The 18,471-nt window shown below is 39.5% G+C and overlaps 1 protein-coding gene across 4 annotated transcripts in view; it reads right to left on the bottom strand.

Moving 5' to 3' along the window:
- Positions 1-17,984, bottom strand: part of MAP3K7CL (MAP3K7 C-terminal like) — a 32,379-nt gene extending 14,395 nt beyond the window's left edge. The window contains exons 1-5 of one of the 4 annotated variants that reach the window (XM_072026270.1): positions 17,390-17,982; positions 15,028-15,171; positions 14,747-14,807; positions 14,384-14,492; positions 4,158-4,219 (exon numbers count right to left, since the gene is read on the bottom strand). In XM_072026270.1, coding sequence (XP_071882371.1) covers positions 4,158-4,219; positions 14,384-14,492; positions 14,747-14,764 — 189 coding nt within the window. In that variant the 5' untranslated portion in view covers positions 14,765-14,807; positions 15,028-15,171; positions 17,390-17,982. Of the gene's footprint in view, positions 1-4,157; positions 4,220-14,383; positions 14,493-14,746; positions 14,808-15,027; positions 15,172-17,389 lie in introns of those variants that run through there. The other 3 variants (XM_072026272.1, XM_072026274.1, XM_072026278.1) reach the window with 3 other exon arrangements.
- Positions 17,985-18,471: the final 487 nt, after the last annotated feature.

The raw sequence follows: 18,471 nt of genomic DNA, 5'->3' as shown, positions 1-18,471 counted from the left end.
TACAGAGCACCCTGTGTGCCTGTATGTGACGTGTTCTTCCCTATTCCAAACTCCTAGCTGGGTTAAAGACTTTCTTGGAGAACTGAGCAAATCGCAGGAAATGCTGGAGCAGGACGGATGGCATACAGGGATTAGATGGGGGTACTTAACGCAAGGCACCTTCATCTATATTCAGTGACTTAAACAACAAGGTCTTAGATGCTGATGTATGTATCTAAATATAGACAATAACTACTAGCAGAATGCCTGTTAGAGGCCACCACCACTACGCAGCTAATCAAGGAAGCACCTTCCAAGGCCTGGTCCAACTTTGACACTAGGTAAAGGTTAGCTTTTCCCAATGGCAAACTGACAAATGTAGGAGCCTATCCTCGCTTCACTACCACTACATTGCTTGCATAAGCATGGGGGTGAACATGACACTGAAGCCCACATAGGCAAACTGTTGCTCTTCAGTGGAAATATAATAAATTGCAATACTGCAAATAAAAGAAACGAAAATTAAGAACTTATTAATACAAGCTTCGTTTCATTTGAGCATCTCAGCAACCTCTTTTTATTTATTTTATGTATTTTATATATAAGTAGTAAAGATTGAAAAGAGACCAGACTTTTTCTGTATGTAGATTGAACTCCTTTGTTTTCATTGTCAGGGCTTTTGTGTCTGGTTGATCATGCCATAAATACATTCAAAAGCATTAGTATCTTATTTAAAGAAACAAACTATAAAGGAAAGGTAGGTGTCTATACAGTACATACACAATACTTTTTTTAAGGCTTAAAAAAAAAAACAAGAACAAAACTTTCATGTTAGAGAATTTTCTTACAAATTACTCCGTGGAACTTTTTCCTATTAGTGGAAAACGTAACACTCAAAAAGGTAGTTGGACAAGACAACATTTTTGGTCTGAACGTACCTAGGAACACTAGGCAGATCACTGTTATTCTTCAGAAAGCAGCTCTGACTTTCAGCTAGGTTTGTCCTCTAGTAAGAGTGCTTATAGAGCATCAAGTATTTGCAGTTAGCCTCTTAGAAATACTTTTTCTCCAGCCAATCCTACCTCTACCTCTGCAAAGCTGGCACTGGTGCTTGGACAGCAGGCTCTATAACCCTGCCAGGGGGCGGCTGCACTGAACTTTGCCCTGCCATCGGACACCAGTGCCCGGAGAGGAGGTATGGTAGGATTGTGGGAGGAAAACTGGGAACACAAGGTAATTCTGCTCAAACAGCCAAGTTGTTTGCCAGGGCCTAACATAGAAGGACAAGGGCTTGAAGCCCAAAACAGAGGTGCAAATTGCTTGGTACTCAGGCTGTGGTCTGCTGCCTGCATGCATAAAATACTAAGGCACTGATTCTCCAAGTGGCTTAGTGAACGTACGTATCTTTCAAACTGCTTTCAAAATCCAACCTGAAGATCAGCTAACTTAGGCTCTTCTTTTACAGGTTTCAAAATCTTGCTAGTTTTCAAATGTAAAAAGTTAGTTGTTACCTGATTTGGTTTCTTTTAAGTGACTCTTTAGACATCTACCTTGCATTTATAGTTTGTTTCTTTAAATAAAACACTGATGCTTTTGACTGTATTTATGTCATGGTGATGAAAATCTTGTGGCTGGCTGTAGATGTGATGTTTTTATTATGGAAATATCTACCAGCATTCTTACAAATTCAAGTATTTCAGGCAGCTATGCCGCAGTTGATTAAAGGGTTTGCTTACATGACACCTCATGCTGCTTTATACTAGCTAACTCTGGGATACAGAAAAACTTGGATGGAATGACAAGGGGCACCACCATTCAATACTTCTGCAGGTCCTGGTGAAACCCATGTTGTTGTAGCTTGCTTCTGAAATATGGGAGCTACCTGTTTCAAAGCCGGTATGGATACATTAACATAAATTGCAACCACATACCATACATGTACAGGGCTGACACACCCTTACTAATTTGGATTACAGTAATTTAAAATTGTAATTAATAAGAAATTTTAACTAGTTAAATTATAACTTTATTAGAGTTACAATTAGTTCAAAGCTTTAAAGCAGTTTAAACACAATATAGTTACATTAAATGTGTATAACTTTAAGCCGTGATCCAGATTGATGAAAGCAAGGAAATTCAAGTATTCCTTGTTACAGCTAAATGCACTGTTACCTCTACACAAGGTGAGAGTCCCATGCTGACTTAACTGTCCCTAGTTGAGCATAAAGATGTCTAAATATAAATATGCACGTAAGCTTGAAAAGCTAAAGGATGAAGCAGCACCACTGACTTTATCCTTTCAAGTGCTTGAGTCAGATAATCCACATAAGTTATCCTTTGAACTACCTCAATATCACCAAGAAGTTTTGGAAGGATAATAAGAAGAGCATTACCTGAATCAAAGCCTTTGATTGCTTCTTTGAATTTGTTGTCATCCTGAGATGATAAAAGTAAAGGAAGGTTCTCTTGAAAAAAAAGTAAATGTTAGGTACTTAACAGGCCAAGAGGGTGTACTTTGTGCAGCTGCTCTAGTGCTTACTTAGAAAACTTTTACTGAAGGCCTATTATTTATCCAACAGATTTGAATGCTTCCAGAGGAGCAATTTCAATCTATCACAAAATTACAAGCTTAGAGCACATTATATGTTCCAGAAATGGGTCATAAGTCTTAACAAAAAATCATCACCCGGCCTGTAAAGTACCTACATCTAACACTAGCAATCTTGTTTTTATGCACCAACAGTAATGATAATCATACTTCGCTCTTTTAGAGCAGTCTTTACTCACTGGTCTCAATGGTCTTTAAAAAGGAAGGTAAAAATTATTAACCTCATTTTACAGATCAACAGAGGGATGAGGCAACTTCTCCCAGATCACACAGTGTGTCACTGACAGAGTTGGTGAAAGATAGCAGGTTACTGATGTTCATTCACTTCAGTGCTTCTGCCACAAAACAATATTGCTTTTCTCAAATGGAATCCTTCTGAGGGAAGAAAACATCAGTCCTATCTGCTGCACTGGAAGCGTAGTGGAATAAACAGGCCAGCATATTGCCCTGCTCTTTTCAGCCCTGATCTTAAGTTGCTATTCATTGCTTTAATCCTTCCTAGCTATGCCTACGGATTCTGCCTCTGTTCTCAGGATTACAGGGACAGCGCAAGAGGAGTCTCTGCCATCCTCCATTCCTTCCTCAGCCATCCTTTTGATGAGAACAGCAGGAGAGAAAGTGAAGCCCATTAAGTCAGCAGCCCTCCAGAGCTGTCTCACTCGCTGATGGGGACAGGAAGGATGACATCATTGGACACCACGGCCGCTAATGCCTTTCTCAGTTTACACTCAGGAAACAACTGCCTTCATATTGAAATATCAGAGGAAGTCTAAATGCTCCTGGGAAACAGATGATCTGAAGTAGCTTACAAAGGCCAACAAACACTCCAGAACCGCCACAGAGGAAAGGGAAATAATCCCTGGATACAGAACTGGCTCTGTGCCTGGACAACCATGGACTTGCCATCAACTTGCCGCCGGATCACCCAGCGTATCAGGGCTCTGCTGTGCTACGCTGCCATCACAGGTCAGAGTGGTCACAAAAGGCTTCACCTCCATTCTCCAGTACTGTCTGCAGGCCTCTGCTAGGGCAGCACGCTAGGGTTGCCAGCTGTGCAGCATGAACTAGAGTAATTTTGAGAAGCCAGTCTTGATGACTGGCCTTTGTTACCCGAGATTAGAGATAGGATGGCACTGCGTACCTCTGCATTCTCTTGGGATGCTTCAGAGAGAGATGATCATACCAACCTTAGCACAGCCTGTAGGCATAAGAGTGTAATACCTGGCTCATTCCTGCTCCCATCAAAACCACAAGAACTCCCTTCACTGCAGATCAGTAGTACGTACTGTGTTTTGCAAAGGAATTGTAAAAAAATAAGAGTAGGTGAGATTATTCAAATAATAATTTCGCTGCAATTGGATTAAAAACATCAAACCACTTTTTCCACAGATCTTAAAAAGACAATGTTTTCTGCTATAGAAATTTACACAGCCTTATTAAACGTTAATAGGTTAGAGAAGCACCACTGAAAACTTTCATCTTAGTGTAACATCCAAAGCCTTTTAACAAAACAAATCTAGTCAATATGAAGTAGAACTGCAGTCCAAAAAATAAAATAAAATAAAATTACCTGCAGCTGCTGATCTAGTTCTGGAAATGCCAAAGGGAAGGAGTTTTCAGGTGCATCATCATCTAAAAGGTACACATTACATTAAAAGCCAGTATCTACCCAAAAAGGGCATTTCAAATGATCTGTTCAATGTAGCTCTAAATTGAATATACTCACAATAATACCAGGATTAGGCAAACACTTCCATATAGGCTTATCTTTCTACACTTAAGATATCTTAAGAGACTCATTGTAAATAAAAATGGGTGGGAAATAAAATGTTTAGGTGCTGGGAAAGCAGAAATCATTTTTATTATTATTATTATTGCAGTGATTAAGAAACAAAACAAAAACAGTTACAGAAGTTAATACATGTGGTAATTTAATACAAAACAATAAATTCAAGCAATCTTTCTCCCTGAGATATCCATTACAGTGCAAAATAAAGAACCCTCCACAGACAGCATCCTTACTATAAAAGAGCTCATGACTGGAATGAAAGGGAAAGATATCTTACACATCACAGTACAATGACTTACCAGGGATAAAACAACAATAATAGAAATCTTTCCTCCCACTATCCTAAGGCAACCACAAGAACATGCAAACCAGCCTGGCAACCCTATAATTGGAAGACCATTACCTACATAGACATGATGAGAGCAGCGAAGCACCACAAACTTCTCCATGCTACAAGGGAATGCCTTTACTCTAACCTGTAGATAACACTCCTTCTGTACTAGAGTTAGTTCATTCATGACAACAAGCCAAACTGTGTTTTCATTTATTTCTTTATTTTTAGTACAGGCTTTCAGCAAAGGTGGGACAGAGTGTGCCAGTTGCGTCAGTGTTGTGGTGTGGACACCTGCCCACTAGTAGCTGGACTGAGATCAGAAATATGAATCATACTCAGTAGCGTCACAGCTAGCCACTGCAATATTTCTTTCTCAGTGACTTTCACACTATCAGTTTTGCATTGGATTGTGATGACTGTTTATGTATCTTACTACAGGTTATGGGAGGTGAAGAGAAGGTTACTATTAGCTAGCTTACAGAGTTATTTGTAATGTGTCAAAATTAAACAAGGATGGCTCTCACAGGAGAAAATTGCTACCATAGGTCAGATCTAGCAAACTGCTCTATGCTGGCTGACCTGTACGCTACAACAAAACCCAAACAGGATTAAAAGAACCACGTGTCAAAGCAGGATTCTGTACGTTCTTAAAGAGTACAGGCTAGGATTTAAATTATTTGACAAGCATTTGTTATCTCTTTATCCTGCCATATAGCAAAGTAGGTTAGGGCAAACAAGTAAACTAACCCCTTTATCCTATGAAGAACAAACATACTGGCTAACAGTTTGAACTTTGCTTTAACTAGCACAGGCAGAGCTGTACACCACTGGGAAGCGATGCCCAGAGAGGGGAAAAAATACTATGATAAAGAAGGCAAAAGTAAAAGTTTTTGAACTTCTGTAGAAAACAGCGAAGGGGTATATTTTTATGGGGTAGGGGTCTTGCACACGAAGTCATACCCCACCACTTAACTTCATTTTGTACACCATGTCCTGTATACGCCTATTCTGGAAAATATTTAAATTGCTTTAATTGTAGAGTTCTATCTCATTGACATGCAAGTGTTTACCTTTAATTTGCAGTTGCTTTCTTGTACAATATTTAAAAATAGACTAATATTCTAAAAGAAGAAGGATGAATCATAGAGCAGGGCTAAAAGGAAGGACAGAACAGGACTCAGTCAGACTAGGGGTACAGCTGCTATACAAATATTTGGCTGAATAGCTGTTAAATATTCTGACAGAGATATTGGACCAGAGCAGTGGACAGCAGTTAAGCTACTATTTGTTTTGACAATTCCTGCACTACAGGCATTGGTACAGTAGCATTAAGGAGGGAACTCTGACAAAATTTTAACTTAAGGAAAATTGAAGCAAAAGCAACCCCTGAAGCATTTTAAGAAACAACAGCCAATAACTACTTTTTCACTGAATAAGATATTAATAAGAAAAAATAGTTTCAGAATATTAGAAGAAAAATGGATTATCCTCAGAAAGAAAAAAAGAAAAAAAAAGTTGGAATTACTTTTGAAAGGATGGAATACAGAGAAAAATTACTACAGAGGAAATCCTTTCAATAAGCAGATGTTCCCTGCTTATTTTCTGAACTCAAGTGACTGAGTCAATGGTACTAAAAATAGAACATATTGGTATCCTAACCATTATGGCATACCATAGTACATTTTATAATGGGCCTGCCCTAGCATCTATTGAACAGCTGTTAGGGTTTTTTTTAGTTATGCTAGTTTAAGACTTGTTTAAATCATCCTCTCGATGATGTTCAGCACATCAGATAAGCTGGGGTCTTCAGTAGCTTGAAATTTTTCTGAGCTCCTAATTCTCTCAGGATCCTTTGAAATTTTCATCTTAAGTATTCATCCCACAAAGAACTAATGGAAACCTCCACAGCTAACTGCAAGCTTGTTTTTGAGAAAAACAACAAAAAACCTTCCCCAAAGCTTTCAGTGAAATAAATTATTTCTTCAGGATGGTCCTACCATCTTCAGGATGGTCCTTCTCCTTTCCTTCTACGACAAAGTGACGCGCTGGGTGGACGAGGGAAAGGCTGTGGATGTGGTCTACCTTGACTTCAGCAAGGCTTTTGACACCGTTTCCCACAGCATTCTCCTCAAGAAACTGGCTGCTCTTGGCTTGGACTGGCGCACGCTTCGTTGGGTTAGAAACTGGCTGGATAGCCGGGCCCAGAGAGTTGTGGTAAATGGAGCCAAGTCCAGTTGGAGGCCAGTCACTAGTGGCGTCCCCCAGGGCTCGGTGCTGGGGCCGGTCCTCTTTAACATCTTCATCAATGATCTGGATGAGGGCATTGAGTGCACCCTCAGTAAGTTTGCAGATGACACCAAGCTAGGTGCGTGTGTCGATCTGCTCGAGGGTAGGAAGGCTCTGCAGGAGGATCTGGATAGGCTGCACCGATGGGCTGAGGTCAACTGTATGAAGTTTAACAAGGCCAAGTGCCGGGTCCTGCACCTGGGGCGCAATAACCCCAAGAAGAGCTACAGGCTGGGAGAGGAATGGCTGGAGAGCTGCCAGGCAGAGAAGGACCTGGGAGTGATGGTGGACAGTCGGCTGAATATGAGCCAGCAGTGTGCTCAGGTGGCCAAGAAGGCCAACGGCATCCTGGCTTGTATCAGAAACACTGTGACCAGCAGGGCTAGGGAGGTGATCGTCCCCCTGTACTCGGCTCTGGTGAGGCCGCACCTCGAGTACTGTGTTCAGTTCTGGGCCCCTCGCTACAAGAAGGACATCGAGGTGCTTGAGCGGGTCCAGAGAAGGGCGACGAAGCTGGTGAGGGGCCTGGAGAGCAAGTCCTATGAGGAGCGGCTGAAGGAGCTGGGCTTGTTCAGCCTAGAGAAAAGGAGGCTCAGGGGTGACCTTATCACTCTGTATAAGTATATTAAAGGAGGCTCTAGCGAGATGGGGGTTGGCCTGTTCTCCCATGTGCCTGGTGACAGGACGAGGGGGAATGGGCTAAAGTTGCGCCAGGGGAGTTTTAGGTTAGATGTTAGGAAGAATTTCTTTACTGAAAGGGTTGTTAGACATTGGAACAAGCTGCCCAGGGAGGTGGTTGAGTCACCATCCCTGGAAGTCTTCAAAAGACGTTTAGATGTAGAACTTAGGGATATGGTTTAGTGGGGACTGTTAGTGTTAGGTCAGAGGTTGGACTCGATGATCTTGAGGTCTCTTCCAACCTAGAGATTCTGTGATTCTGTGATTCTGTGATATGGTCTACATTGCACTGTTGTCAAAGTAACAACCACAAAAATAACAACAAAGAGCACTTGGTAAAAATTAAACACATTTAGATTTCGCAGAAGGGAAAAGCAAATGACAGCAATTATTCACCTCCGAAGACTGTTATGAGGATGTTTGCAGAAAATCAAGAGGAAAGAAACTCTTGCACTTTATTGCAAAAGAATCACTAGTGCCCTTAATGTTACACAGGGGATCAGGCTAAATCACATTGGCTTCTAGCCTTAAAAATCTATGACTCTAAAAATCAGAAACAGTGAAAATGTCCCAAGTGTCAAAGAAAATACTCTGAAGATCAAAACACATTCATAACTACCTCCTTATCTACGCGTATTTGTTCTTTTCTATTCTATATCTCCTTTACTAGTCAATTTCGAAATACTTCTTTCTCTTTTCCTCAGTTTATTATTAGCATTTAATGAATGCCTAGTTATAAGGAACCGTTGATATGATCAAGGATACTCCTTCTAATAAAGTCAGTGGCTTTTTTGTGCCACAAAAGCCTGAAAATAATTAGGCTGATTCTTCACCAGACACAAACAGCATCTCGCCCCTGCAGTCATAATTTCACTCCTCCCTTCCTGGTTGCTCATAAAGAAAATGGATTTATAATGAAAGTCGGTTGTTGAGAGTATATCTTGTGAAAAAAAAAAGATCATGGACAGCAATTTGCTGTATCTGAAAATGAGTCAAGATTCTGGTCAAAATAATCCAAGAAAGAATGAAAAATGTGCGTGTTGAAATGAAACACATGAAATGAAAAGTGTGTGAATTTTACAGCCATCCCAGTAAACTCAACAGCACTAACCTGTGATGTGAAGGAGTCAGATGAGACACTTCATCAGTTTAAGTGAAAATACCTGATGCGTGATTTCTAAATGAGTAGCACTTCCTGATTGCCCATGGATCCTGAAACTAATTTTGAAGGTCTATATTTAAAAGTATACTAAAGGTAAAGACCTGTACTCCAATTACAAAGACAAACTCGCTGCACATACAGTTGACATTTTTTTTAACCAAAGACTCTGTTCACATATATGGAATAGTTTGACTTTCATGTTTGGTTCATCAGGTTCATACATTCTGTGTTTGTTGCTGAAAACCCTCATTATAACGCAGAGCATGAGAGACAAAATCTCAAGGGAATTTAATTCCTCCTTTTACTTTCCTTTCTCTTGGGCTGAGACAAAGCATCCTTCTGTTTCAAAGCCAGCTCTCTGACCATTTCTGTAAGAAAGCTAACATAACAAAAGAACAAGGTCCCTATGCTGCCCAGCCAACACACCTTCCTGCTGAAATGGCGTGGTGGGCAGAGGTGTGTGGGCATAGCAAGGCTAAGTCACTCAACCTTTGTTGTCCAGCTGAGGTCTTGTCTCTCTGCTGATAGCACCTATTAATACAAATGTGATGATGGACTTACAACATGTGATATAGAGGTTCACTCAGGCAATCTGATTTAGAAAGCTGAACTATACTGAGATGCACTGTCTTCACAAAAAAAAAAAAAAAAAAAAAAAAGATATTACTTATTAGTGATCTCCAGATGCATTCTGTCCCCTGATACATTCTAATATTGCATGTTTAAGAATGCATCACTCTTTCTGGAAATCTTCACGTAATTGTGTCCTGGACTGACAGAGATTCCTATAGCACAGACCTCCATGATGCAAATAAACAATCAAAATCCCTCACACTTTACTGTCTGACTGGCAAAATGTCTGGTACAGTGGAGAGTAACACTCCTGTCTTTCCCTACATGTCTACTCCATTTAGCTGCACTGTGGGCTACAGGCAAGAGTTGATGAATAAATACTTTAAGAACAACATCTGATTTATCTGCAATATAAACTCACAAATTACAGTTTCTCTAGAGTCTTTGCAAAGATAGAAATAGAACATAAAAATTTAAATGTGTTAAAAGCACATTAAGGTTGCTAAATCAAGCACTCAAAATTTAGGAAATGCCAATCACAACTCTGCTTCCTTGAGTAACTGAGTTATGATCCAGTCTTTAATTATACAATCAGATACTATTTTTCTCTTCTACATGCGTGGGCAAGTGTATTCAGATCTCTTCCTCCTAAATTAAAGAATTAAATTGGTAACATAAGTAGGCTGTTATCCTGTAAGTGGATCAGCCCTCGCACAGGAAAGCTGCTCGAACTCTACTGCAAGCACTGCAAGCGACCATGGGACAGCAGCGGAAAGCTGTGTATGGGGGCCCAGCCTTGGCCCTTGGAGGGCAGCGAGGTCCAGAAGCCACAGCGCTGGTTACTGACAGACGAGCGTGGACCGATCGAGTTGATCCTGGAAGGCTGTGTGGCTAAGTGACTGGGACTTGGCACTGCTGCATGAAACTCCCTGGGTTCTATTCACAGCCCTGCCTGAAACGACCTTACGCAACCCCTTGGTTACCTCACTCGTAAAATAGTGGGGAATGGTCACTGCCTGACCCAGGAATAGGCTATGAAGGCTTGCTCAATAATAAGAGTTGTAGACCTCCCCAAAATAGAAGCAGCCCATAACACAGGAGGTAAGAGCAAAACCCTCCTACTCAGTATACCTTCACCTAAGCCTAAAGTGTCCTATGAGGAATGTACAGCCGTTATTCCTTTTTAGGGTATCTCACTTAAGTTCCTGTCTAACTTCCCCAAAATACAACAGTAGGTACTTCCTATCCTAATAAGGTCTGGCAGTCAGAATTTATTAAACATGTGGGGCTGCAAAGACATGCACGAGCCATAACCAAAAAGTGAATGCACTGTGATGTTCTCATGTTGTCCTGCTGTACAAGTATCTTATTTATAACCCAGAAATGCCCCAAAGTCCTCAAACATGGGTCCATTATGCCAGCCTCTGGACAGACAGGCAAAGTGGCAGCATGTTTCCCCTTCAGAAGCTAACAGCATGTCTTTAGATAAGAAGCAGCAAGTGGGGTGAGGTAAGTGAGTGATGATTCTTGTCATTTCCAAAGACCAAGCCACTTATTTGAAGGTTGGGTGCAGATTTAGGAAACTAGCCTTATAATTTCTTGCCATATATTTTAGAAAACTCCATCAGTTTTCAATCAATACTTTGTCAGCTGGAAAGCCTCTGTTGCCATTGCAGTGAAAATGAGTATGGAGTAGGGATTTGAAGCTTGCTATTGAAAAACAGCCATGGCAAAACAGTCCTGCATGATCAGCTATATAAAGCAAAAATTCCTTATGGACACTAGGAAAACAAAGGCATAAAGAAAAGTAAAGTCATTTACTATGCTTGCAGAAATACTACATTGTTCTGCTGTCTGTTCGTTTCATTACAAGATGTATGTTTTACCTTTGTTATCAGTGATTTTTCCTGAGGGTGCTACCAGAGGTATAGTAATTTCAAATGAAAGAAGTTACTAACAATTTCAAAACAAGTCTTTGATCACCACTTTTACAAGCAGAACTTTTCAGCCAGATTCAAGCTCTTTTTTCTAGAAGAGAAAGTGAAGAGATGTTTACCTATAAAACTTAGATCTATTACATAAAATAAATCCAGTAAAAGTTCCTGTTATAATCATTCTATCTTAATATGTTCAGTAAATTATATTTAAATATATAAATTAAGACATACTGAATTTAATTGGTTTAAATAAATTGATGTTGACAAACTACAATGAACTTTCTATTTGGGAACACTTACTTAAATTTTGGCACACCATATTCACTTTAACATGTATTAGTTTCCAAATGATATAAGATAGGCTGATGTCTCAGATTCATCAATTTAAAACAGTACCTTAAGTCAAACTGGTGCAATATGGTGTGCAGACACACCCCAGGAAACCTATGTTTGATGCCAGCTTAGTGAACTTGAGTAAAAGAGCCAAAATAGACATCTATATTTACAGGAATAAGAGATACACAATAAAACTGTCATCTTATATAGCACCCCTGCCAGCCACTATTCTTGAGACTTTTAAGGAACTGGTTAGCCTACTTTCACATTAAACACACTGCACAAATCTGGCCGGGATTTCAGTCATCATGTGTTGACTGAAATAATATAACGCAATTAAGTTATTTCTTGTATACTCAGGATAAGCCAGCTCCTCTCTTGTAGGTCAGTTAACACAAAGTAATCTCTTCTCAGGAGTTAAGAGCAGTTTCTCCTTTCACTGCTTCTCACACCCAGCACTTGGTTACAATCCTAGCCAGTGAGATAATCACCACCCAGAAGAAACATTCCATTTCCCCTTTTTATATCTAGTTATGCTGCAAGTTCCTCCGAGTAAGCAGTTGTACAGCCCCCGGAAGGATAATGCAGCATTACTTAGTGAAACCTATCACTGTGCCTTTCAAATGAGATAAAATTCAAGGAAAAGTTTAAGTCATGCAGATTTCCTCACCGCTTAGCCCTGGTGAAGGACTTCTCAGATACACCCTAGCAGTACAAAAGCCTCACCTGATGCTTTACTGTCACACAAAAAGCAAGTAACTCCTGTTTGAATTAAAAGCAAATATGCTTGTCAAGGAGGGAAAAGACGTTTGTTTTTGTTTTTTTTTTAAGATGAGCTGCAAAAAAAAGCATATGTTATATACTTATTTATGCTATCTTGATTCAACTATGGTTTGCTGGAAATCTGCAAACCTGATAAAAGTTTATTTGCTTTGCCTTCTTTGAATATGTTAAATATAATAACATTTATATGTTCAGGCTTACCACTAAAAGCAAGAGTAGAAATCATGTGATGTGGTAAAACAGGATGCCAATTTAGACCTCTTACTACTGCAAGGGAAAATATGGTACTCACTTTACCAGTTTCATTTCAGTTTTATCATTATTCACAGAAATTCTGGAACTATGGAAAAGTTCAACAAAATGTAACAGAAAAAAGATTACCTTTCTGCAACTAAGATTCTTTTTATAAACGTTAAGAGAAGCTGAAATTATTAGCAGGATAGAAAAGTAAAAAATAAAATATGATGCAATGTTAAGGAAGCTAGGCTTCCTGCCTTTCATGTCCTTCTTCTTCCAAGCTATTCACAACCTTGTTATTTCCTACTGCCGTCTCTTCTCACAAACCACTCTACCCTCTTTGATTTTCCCATGGTCTCAGCTTTCCCTGACTTGTTTTCACTGTCTCATATAAACATTCTTCTTCCACAATTCATAAGAGCACTCCCTTTCTTTTACATCTCTCTTCAAGACCTAGCTCTGCCATAATTCCTGTAAGAAATGTACCATGCTATTATATCTTCAGAGGTGAGAATGATTCATTATTACTTTCTATAATAAAAATGCAATTACCAGCTTATTATAGTTTATTTAAAAAGGGCACCGAGACAGCCACATATATTTCTTTATATTCCTTCTCCCAGTCTTTCAGGATCACTCATCTTTATGGCCTCCATGTTTTGTGCAATAATATACTTAAATGTTTGTTTTTAAATCTCCTTGCATAATAGATTAGATACTATTTCAGGCTTGTAGCTGTTAATTAATATTATGCAATAAGAAGCTATTATTATTATTAGCTATGTATATTCTAAAATATCTTTAAATGAGAAAATGATATCCAAACTAAGACTATTTACACAAAGCTCAGGAAGAGACCTCACACATTATCCTACAGCACATGTCGTCCAATAAAGCAATCATCAGCACTGGGTTTCAGTTGTCGTTATCAGAGATCCTTATATTTCACACCATCAACACGTCTCAATCCTTACTCCAGGCACTCACCTCTATCAACAGCTCAGCCAATTTTTTAAAAGATGCTTCACAGCTTCCTATCTACTTTATTACACTCTGATTTTTACTGTGTGCCAACAGCTCTCTAGATCTTAATAATATTTAAGGTATAAAGTAATAATATTAATTTATTCCAAAGGCCAAAGGGGCCATGTGCACACAGGGCACATTTGGGGAAATTAATGCTCAGTCAGCAATTGCAGACAGGATAAACATCAGTGAAATTTCTGCTACTTTCTTACGAAGCATGACATGTGGGGCATCCGTTTCCTGAAACCTCTCACCAAGCTGGGCACATGTGGCACTTTCCAACCTTCCTGCTGAAGGGAAAGTCTCTTCCTGTTCTAGCCTCATCCACAGTACAAAATGTCTTTCTTTTTTTTTGTTCCAAAACTCCCCCCAAACCAAGCATACTTTAAATACAAATAATTTTGATAGTTAATGAAAATCTTTAGAATATTCCACAAACCACATGAAAAAAAAGTTAAGATCTAAAATGTCAGTCAAGTCATTTTAGTCTAATGAAATTGTTAGTGGAAACAGAAAAACCGATCAAACGCTCTTACTCAGGAAAAAAATCCACCCATTACAATGGACTTCATTTGGTATTGTAAACATGGGTAAAAACACGTAAAACTTAAAAGCAGTTATTTCCTTGTGGTTTGATCTGTAAATTAAACTGTACCTGGGGTTTCATTCAGGCTGAAGGCAATTCGTACTGGCTTATCAGCAGGTACCCTGGCGGTGGTGATCATGTGGGCACTTGAGCCAATGCTTTTACTTGTTTGTTCCAGCTGAAATAATACAAACAATATATTTATTACAGAGCACGTAACACCATTCAACAAATGAGTTTTACTGCTTTACATGCATTCATAGCTGCCTTTCTCATTCTAGCTAAGCAATGTTTAGAATGAAAGTCAAGGGAGCGCCATTTCACTTTTCCATTTAAAAAGGATTTAAGTGAAATTCAGTGCACAGCCTGCCTTTCTTCTGCTATTTGTAGGTTAGAAAGAACGATGGCAAAGGAAGCGTCCCCTCTCCTCACCTGCTTGCTCCCCGCCATTGCCCCTTCAGCAAGCCTTGACTCGTGGCAATGCTGCCTGGTTCTGAAGGTGAAGAAGGAAGAAGGGGTGGGGAGATGAGAGTAACATGACCCCAAGCCTGCCATGTGATTGGAAACGTGCACAACACTCCACATGGTGTCAACGAGGAGGCACCCATCCTCCTACCTTCCACCCATCCTCCTACCTTCCACCCATGCTCCCCCATCAAAGGGTGCCTGGTAGTTGCACACTCAATGGTCAGAAAGTTAGTGGCTCGCCAAACCTTGGTGGTGATTCCTCAGTGGAACTCTCTGCAGGTGTAGGGGTCTTTCTGCATGGGTTGCCTCCCGGATCCAGACCTTAGTCAGTCCTCGGTATTTCTTCTGAGACCACCAACTCCACAAAGAGGTTTTAAGGAGATGAGACCCTGCCCATTAAGAAAACTGCTCATTCGTTTCAAGCAGGGCACCGAAGAGTTGTTGAGCAACAAAAAATTTTGTTACTACTGATCTGTAATGCTACCATTAAAACATCTCAGACCACTCAGAAGTTGTACACGGAGTTCATAGTGTTTAACCTTTTGAATGAATAACTTTGGTTGAACTCTATTAAATAGCTGAACGTAAACTTAATCTCCTTGTATACCTAGCACAAAGCTGCTAAAATTCACAGATATTAATTTTCTGATTAGCTCTATGTGGGGAGAACGTGAAGTCAGTGGGACTTCATGCACGCAAAAGACCTGCCCATAAAGAAATTATTTTAGGACTGAAGACTATGCTATACAGAGTGCATTGTACTCATACCAACTATGTGGACAAATATGAGAGTAGCATTTAAATCACCATAAAAACTCCTCGGTCAATTAGAAACCAAATTCTTCAGAAAAATACAAACAAATTACTAAAAGTTGTACCACATATCACCAGATAACATGGCATTTAGCAAGTGAAAACACAAGCCAATTTCCTAAGGCAGTAATTGTGCGGTTTTTCAGTGAAGTAGCGATTGTATTGCAGTGAAATCCCAACAACCCATTCCAATTTACACTTAATTATTTGGCAGTCTCAGAAAGTCAATAGAACAGAACAATATTACAGGATTACAATCTTCCTTGGTGATGCACAAGTGAATCAAATTCTTCCCTGGCATCACTGTCTTGCAATCAGGGTAAGAGTATCCTATTTGTGTTTGGCCCATTAATTTCAGCATTTCTTTTTATTTGCTTTGTCTGCCTTAATATTTAGCTAACAGAGTGACACAGTTACTCTGTAGCATTGCTATCAATCATTCATTCACTCTGATCAAATAAATTATTATTTAAAATTCTTAATCTTGTCTAAAAGCAACAAATATTCTAAAATCATTGCTTTAAATAAATCTGATTTGGAGCTGTGAATTTTTCTTTCTACTGATACATGAAAGATATCAGGAATTATTCGCTATTCTGTATTACTAATCTTCAAGACACACAAAAAAAATTGAACTGAAATCTTTTGGGCATAGACAAATAAAGGTTAAATAACTGCCCCAGTGTATGTTTTTGGTCTCAGGAAAAGATTTCTGGAGTTGACCAAAATATTCTATTTTGAAGTGCACTGCATCAGACTAAATAACTTTTACCTTTTTGGCATTATTGATCTCTTATTTTTCCCCCGGACACTCACTTTATGTGAAACATCTGAGACATCTCACTATTTTAAAAAATCAACAGAACTACTAATCCAAAATTCTTTAATCATATTTCCTTTCTGTATCTCCCAATAAAAGGTAAAGGAAAAAAAAAAAAAAAGAGAGAGAGAGAGATTTTAAGTTGTAAGAATATCCTTGAAACAAGGCTGTTCCCTATTCTGCATCAGTTCTCCTGATACCTGCTATCACAAGTGGTCTTCCACATAACAGTATACTTCACAATTCATATCATAGTCTAAGAAATTAAAGTATTCTGCTAGAGGATTTAAATTTGCCACAGCACATTGGCAGGAATAAACCTATTGTCCTATCCCAGTCACATATTCTGTGGTCTTCAATATCTTTAAATTACCTCTCTTAACCACCTGCTATGTGAGGGCAAAAATCAATAGCTCTTCAGTAAGTAATGGCGAATTCTATCATAACACAAGAGTGTTTGCATTTTATTCTAATTCACATAATTCACAAAAAAAAAAAAAAAAAGGAAAAAAATAAAAAGCAAATAAATCTCATCTTTATCCACAGTCATTACCATGCTATCTGATTTCTTATCGTACATCTGTACCTTCACTCAATTGTGTGCAGAATCCTCAAGCTCTTCATCACAAAAAAAAAAAAAAAAAAAAAAAAAAAAAAAAAGCAATCAGACAGAAAAGAGAGGGGTGGAAGCATTCTGTGTGCAAACAAGGTGATGCAGGAAACACAGCCTGACTGCCCCCCATCCCACCTGCCTCCTCCACACATGATGAACAGGATCTCTGCAGACAGAGATGAGTGTGAGTGGGCAACCTGGAATTTAATGAGATTTAATGAGCAGCCCTCTTGATCGTGGCAATTGCCTATAGCACTGGCTGCTGCTCCTGCTTCATAAAAAGCCTGTAGCAGAACTCAGATAATCTAAGTGTTGTTACAGCTCTATCAATTTAGTTCAGTTTTCACACCTGTTGCCTTACCTCACTTAGTGGAGTGTCTGCACTTGTATAATCCAGGGCCAGCCACTGCCTTGGCTTGTCGTTGCCTTTATGGAGTAAAGCTTCAATAAAAGAAAAGGCTGCACCTGCTGCATAGCAACAAACTGACAAGGTCTGAGAAGCTGAGACAGCTGTCAGGGCAACATGCTGCTACCTGCACTTCCCATAGGCTTTGCCGTCCCAAAAGATCGCCCTTTTCCGCTTTTCTCCACAATTCCGTTTTCCTTCCTCTCCTTTCCAGTGGCGAGGGATTATGATGCTGTCATGCTTCAGGGTGGAAAAAATCCTTCTGTCACAGGCATTATTAAGCAGCAAACTGTGGCGAGCCCAAGATTTTTAATTCATTAGTCCTGGCAAACCTAAAATACAAACAGACTTGCTTCATAGGACAGGAATGTTTTCAGCATGACCCAATCAGTGTCTGTGTCTATTCCAGCAAACTGGCAAAGATAGCATGACTCCAGTCAGCAAAAATGTCTGTGGCTCCAATCAGCTTGGGGTGACATTGCCAACTTGGACCGGCTACAAGCGAACTATCAAATGATAGCAGCAACTATCAGAGCGAGCAGCAAGGGATGGGCTCGGTGTTTTAGGCTTGGTTCATGCTGGCTTTGGTAAAGCAAGGCTCGGCTCATAACAGGCGATAGCGGGGCCGCTTTGGAGAGGCAATGGGCGAATTTCAGAATGCATACGCTGTGAAAGCAGATGTATTTATAGATGAACTGATGAGGATGGTGATAACTGAAGCTGACTAATTCAGAGACTGCACTGAACTCAGAGATTTCCTGACTAACTAGGTTTCCTAGTGTGATTTCTGACAGCATTTCTCAGCCTTGAAACCACAGGCAAGTAATTAATAGAGAAATCTTGAACTACCACAAAAGAGAACTTCTTCAGCTTGAACATTTATTTTCTGTAGCTGTATCCGGCACAAGTCCTGCATATGTGACTTTTTTATTTTGATTGACTGCTATCACAGACATTAAAACAAATGGAGATAAATGGAAAACAGTTACAAAATGATTAGACACAGTATCTTTATATTTACTGTTCTGTGATTGAAA

Source organism: Anas platyrhynchos, chromosome 1 (assembly GCF_047663525.1).
Source record: "Anas platyrhynchos isolate ZD024472 breed Pekin duck chromosome 1, IASCAAS_PekinDuck_T2T, whole genome shotgun sequence".
NCBI lineage: Eukaryota > Metazoa > Chordata > Aves > Anseriformes > Anatidae > Anas > Anas platyrhynchos.
This window is presented reverse-complemented; position numbering and strand designations above follow the sequence as displayed.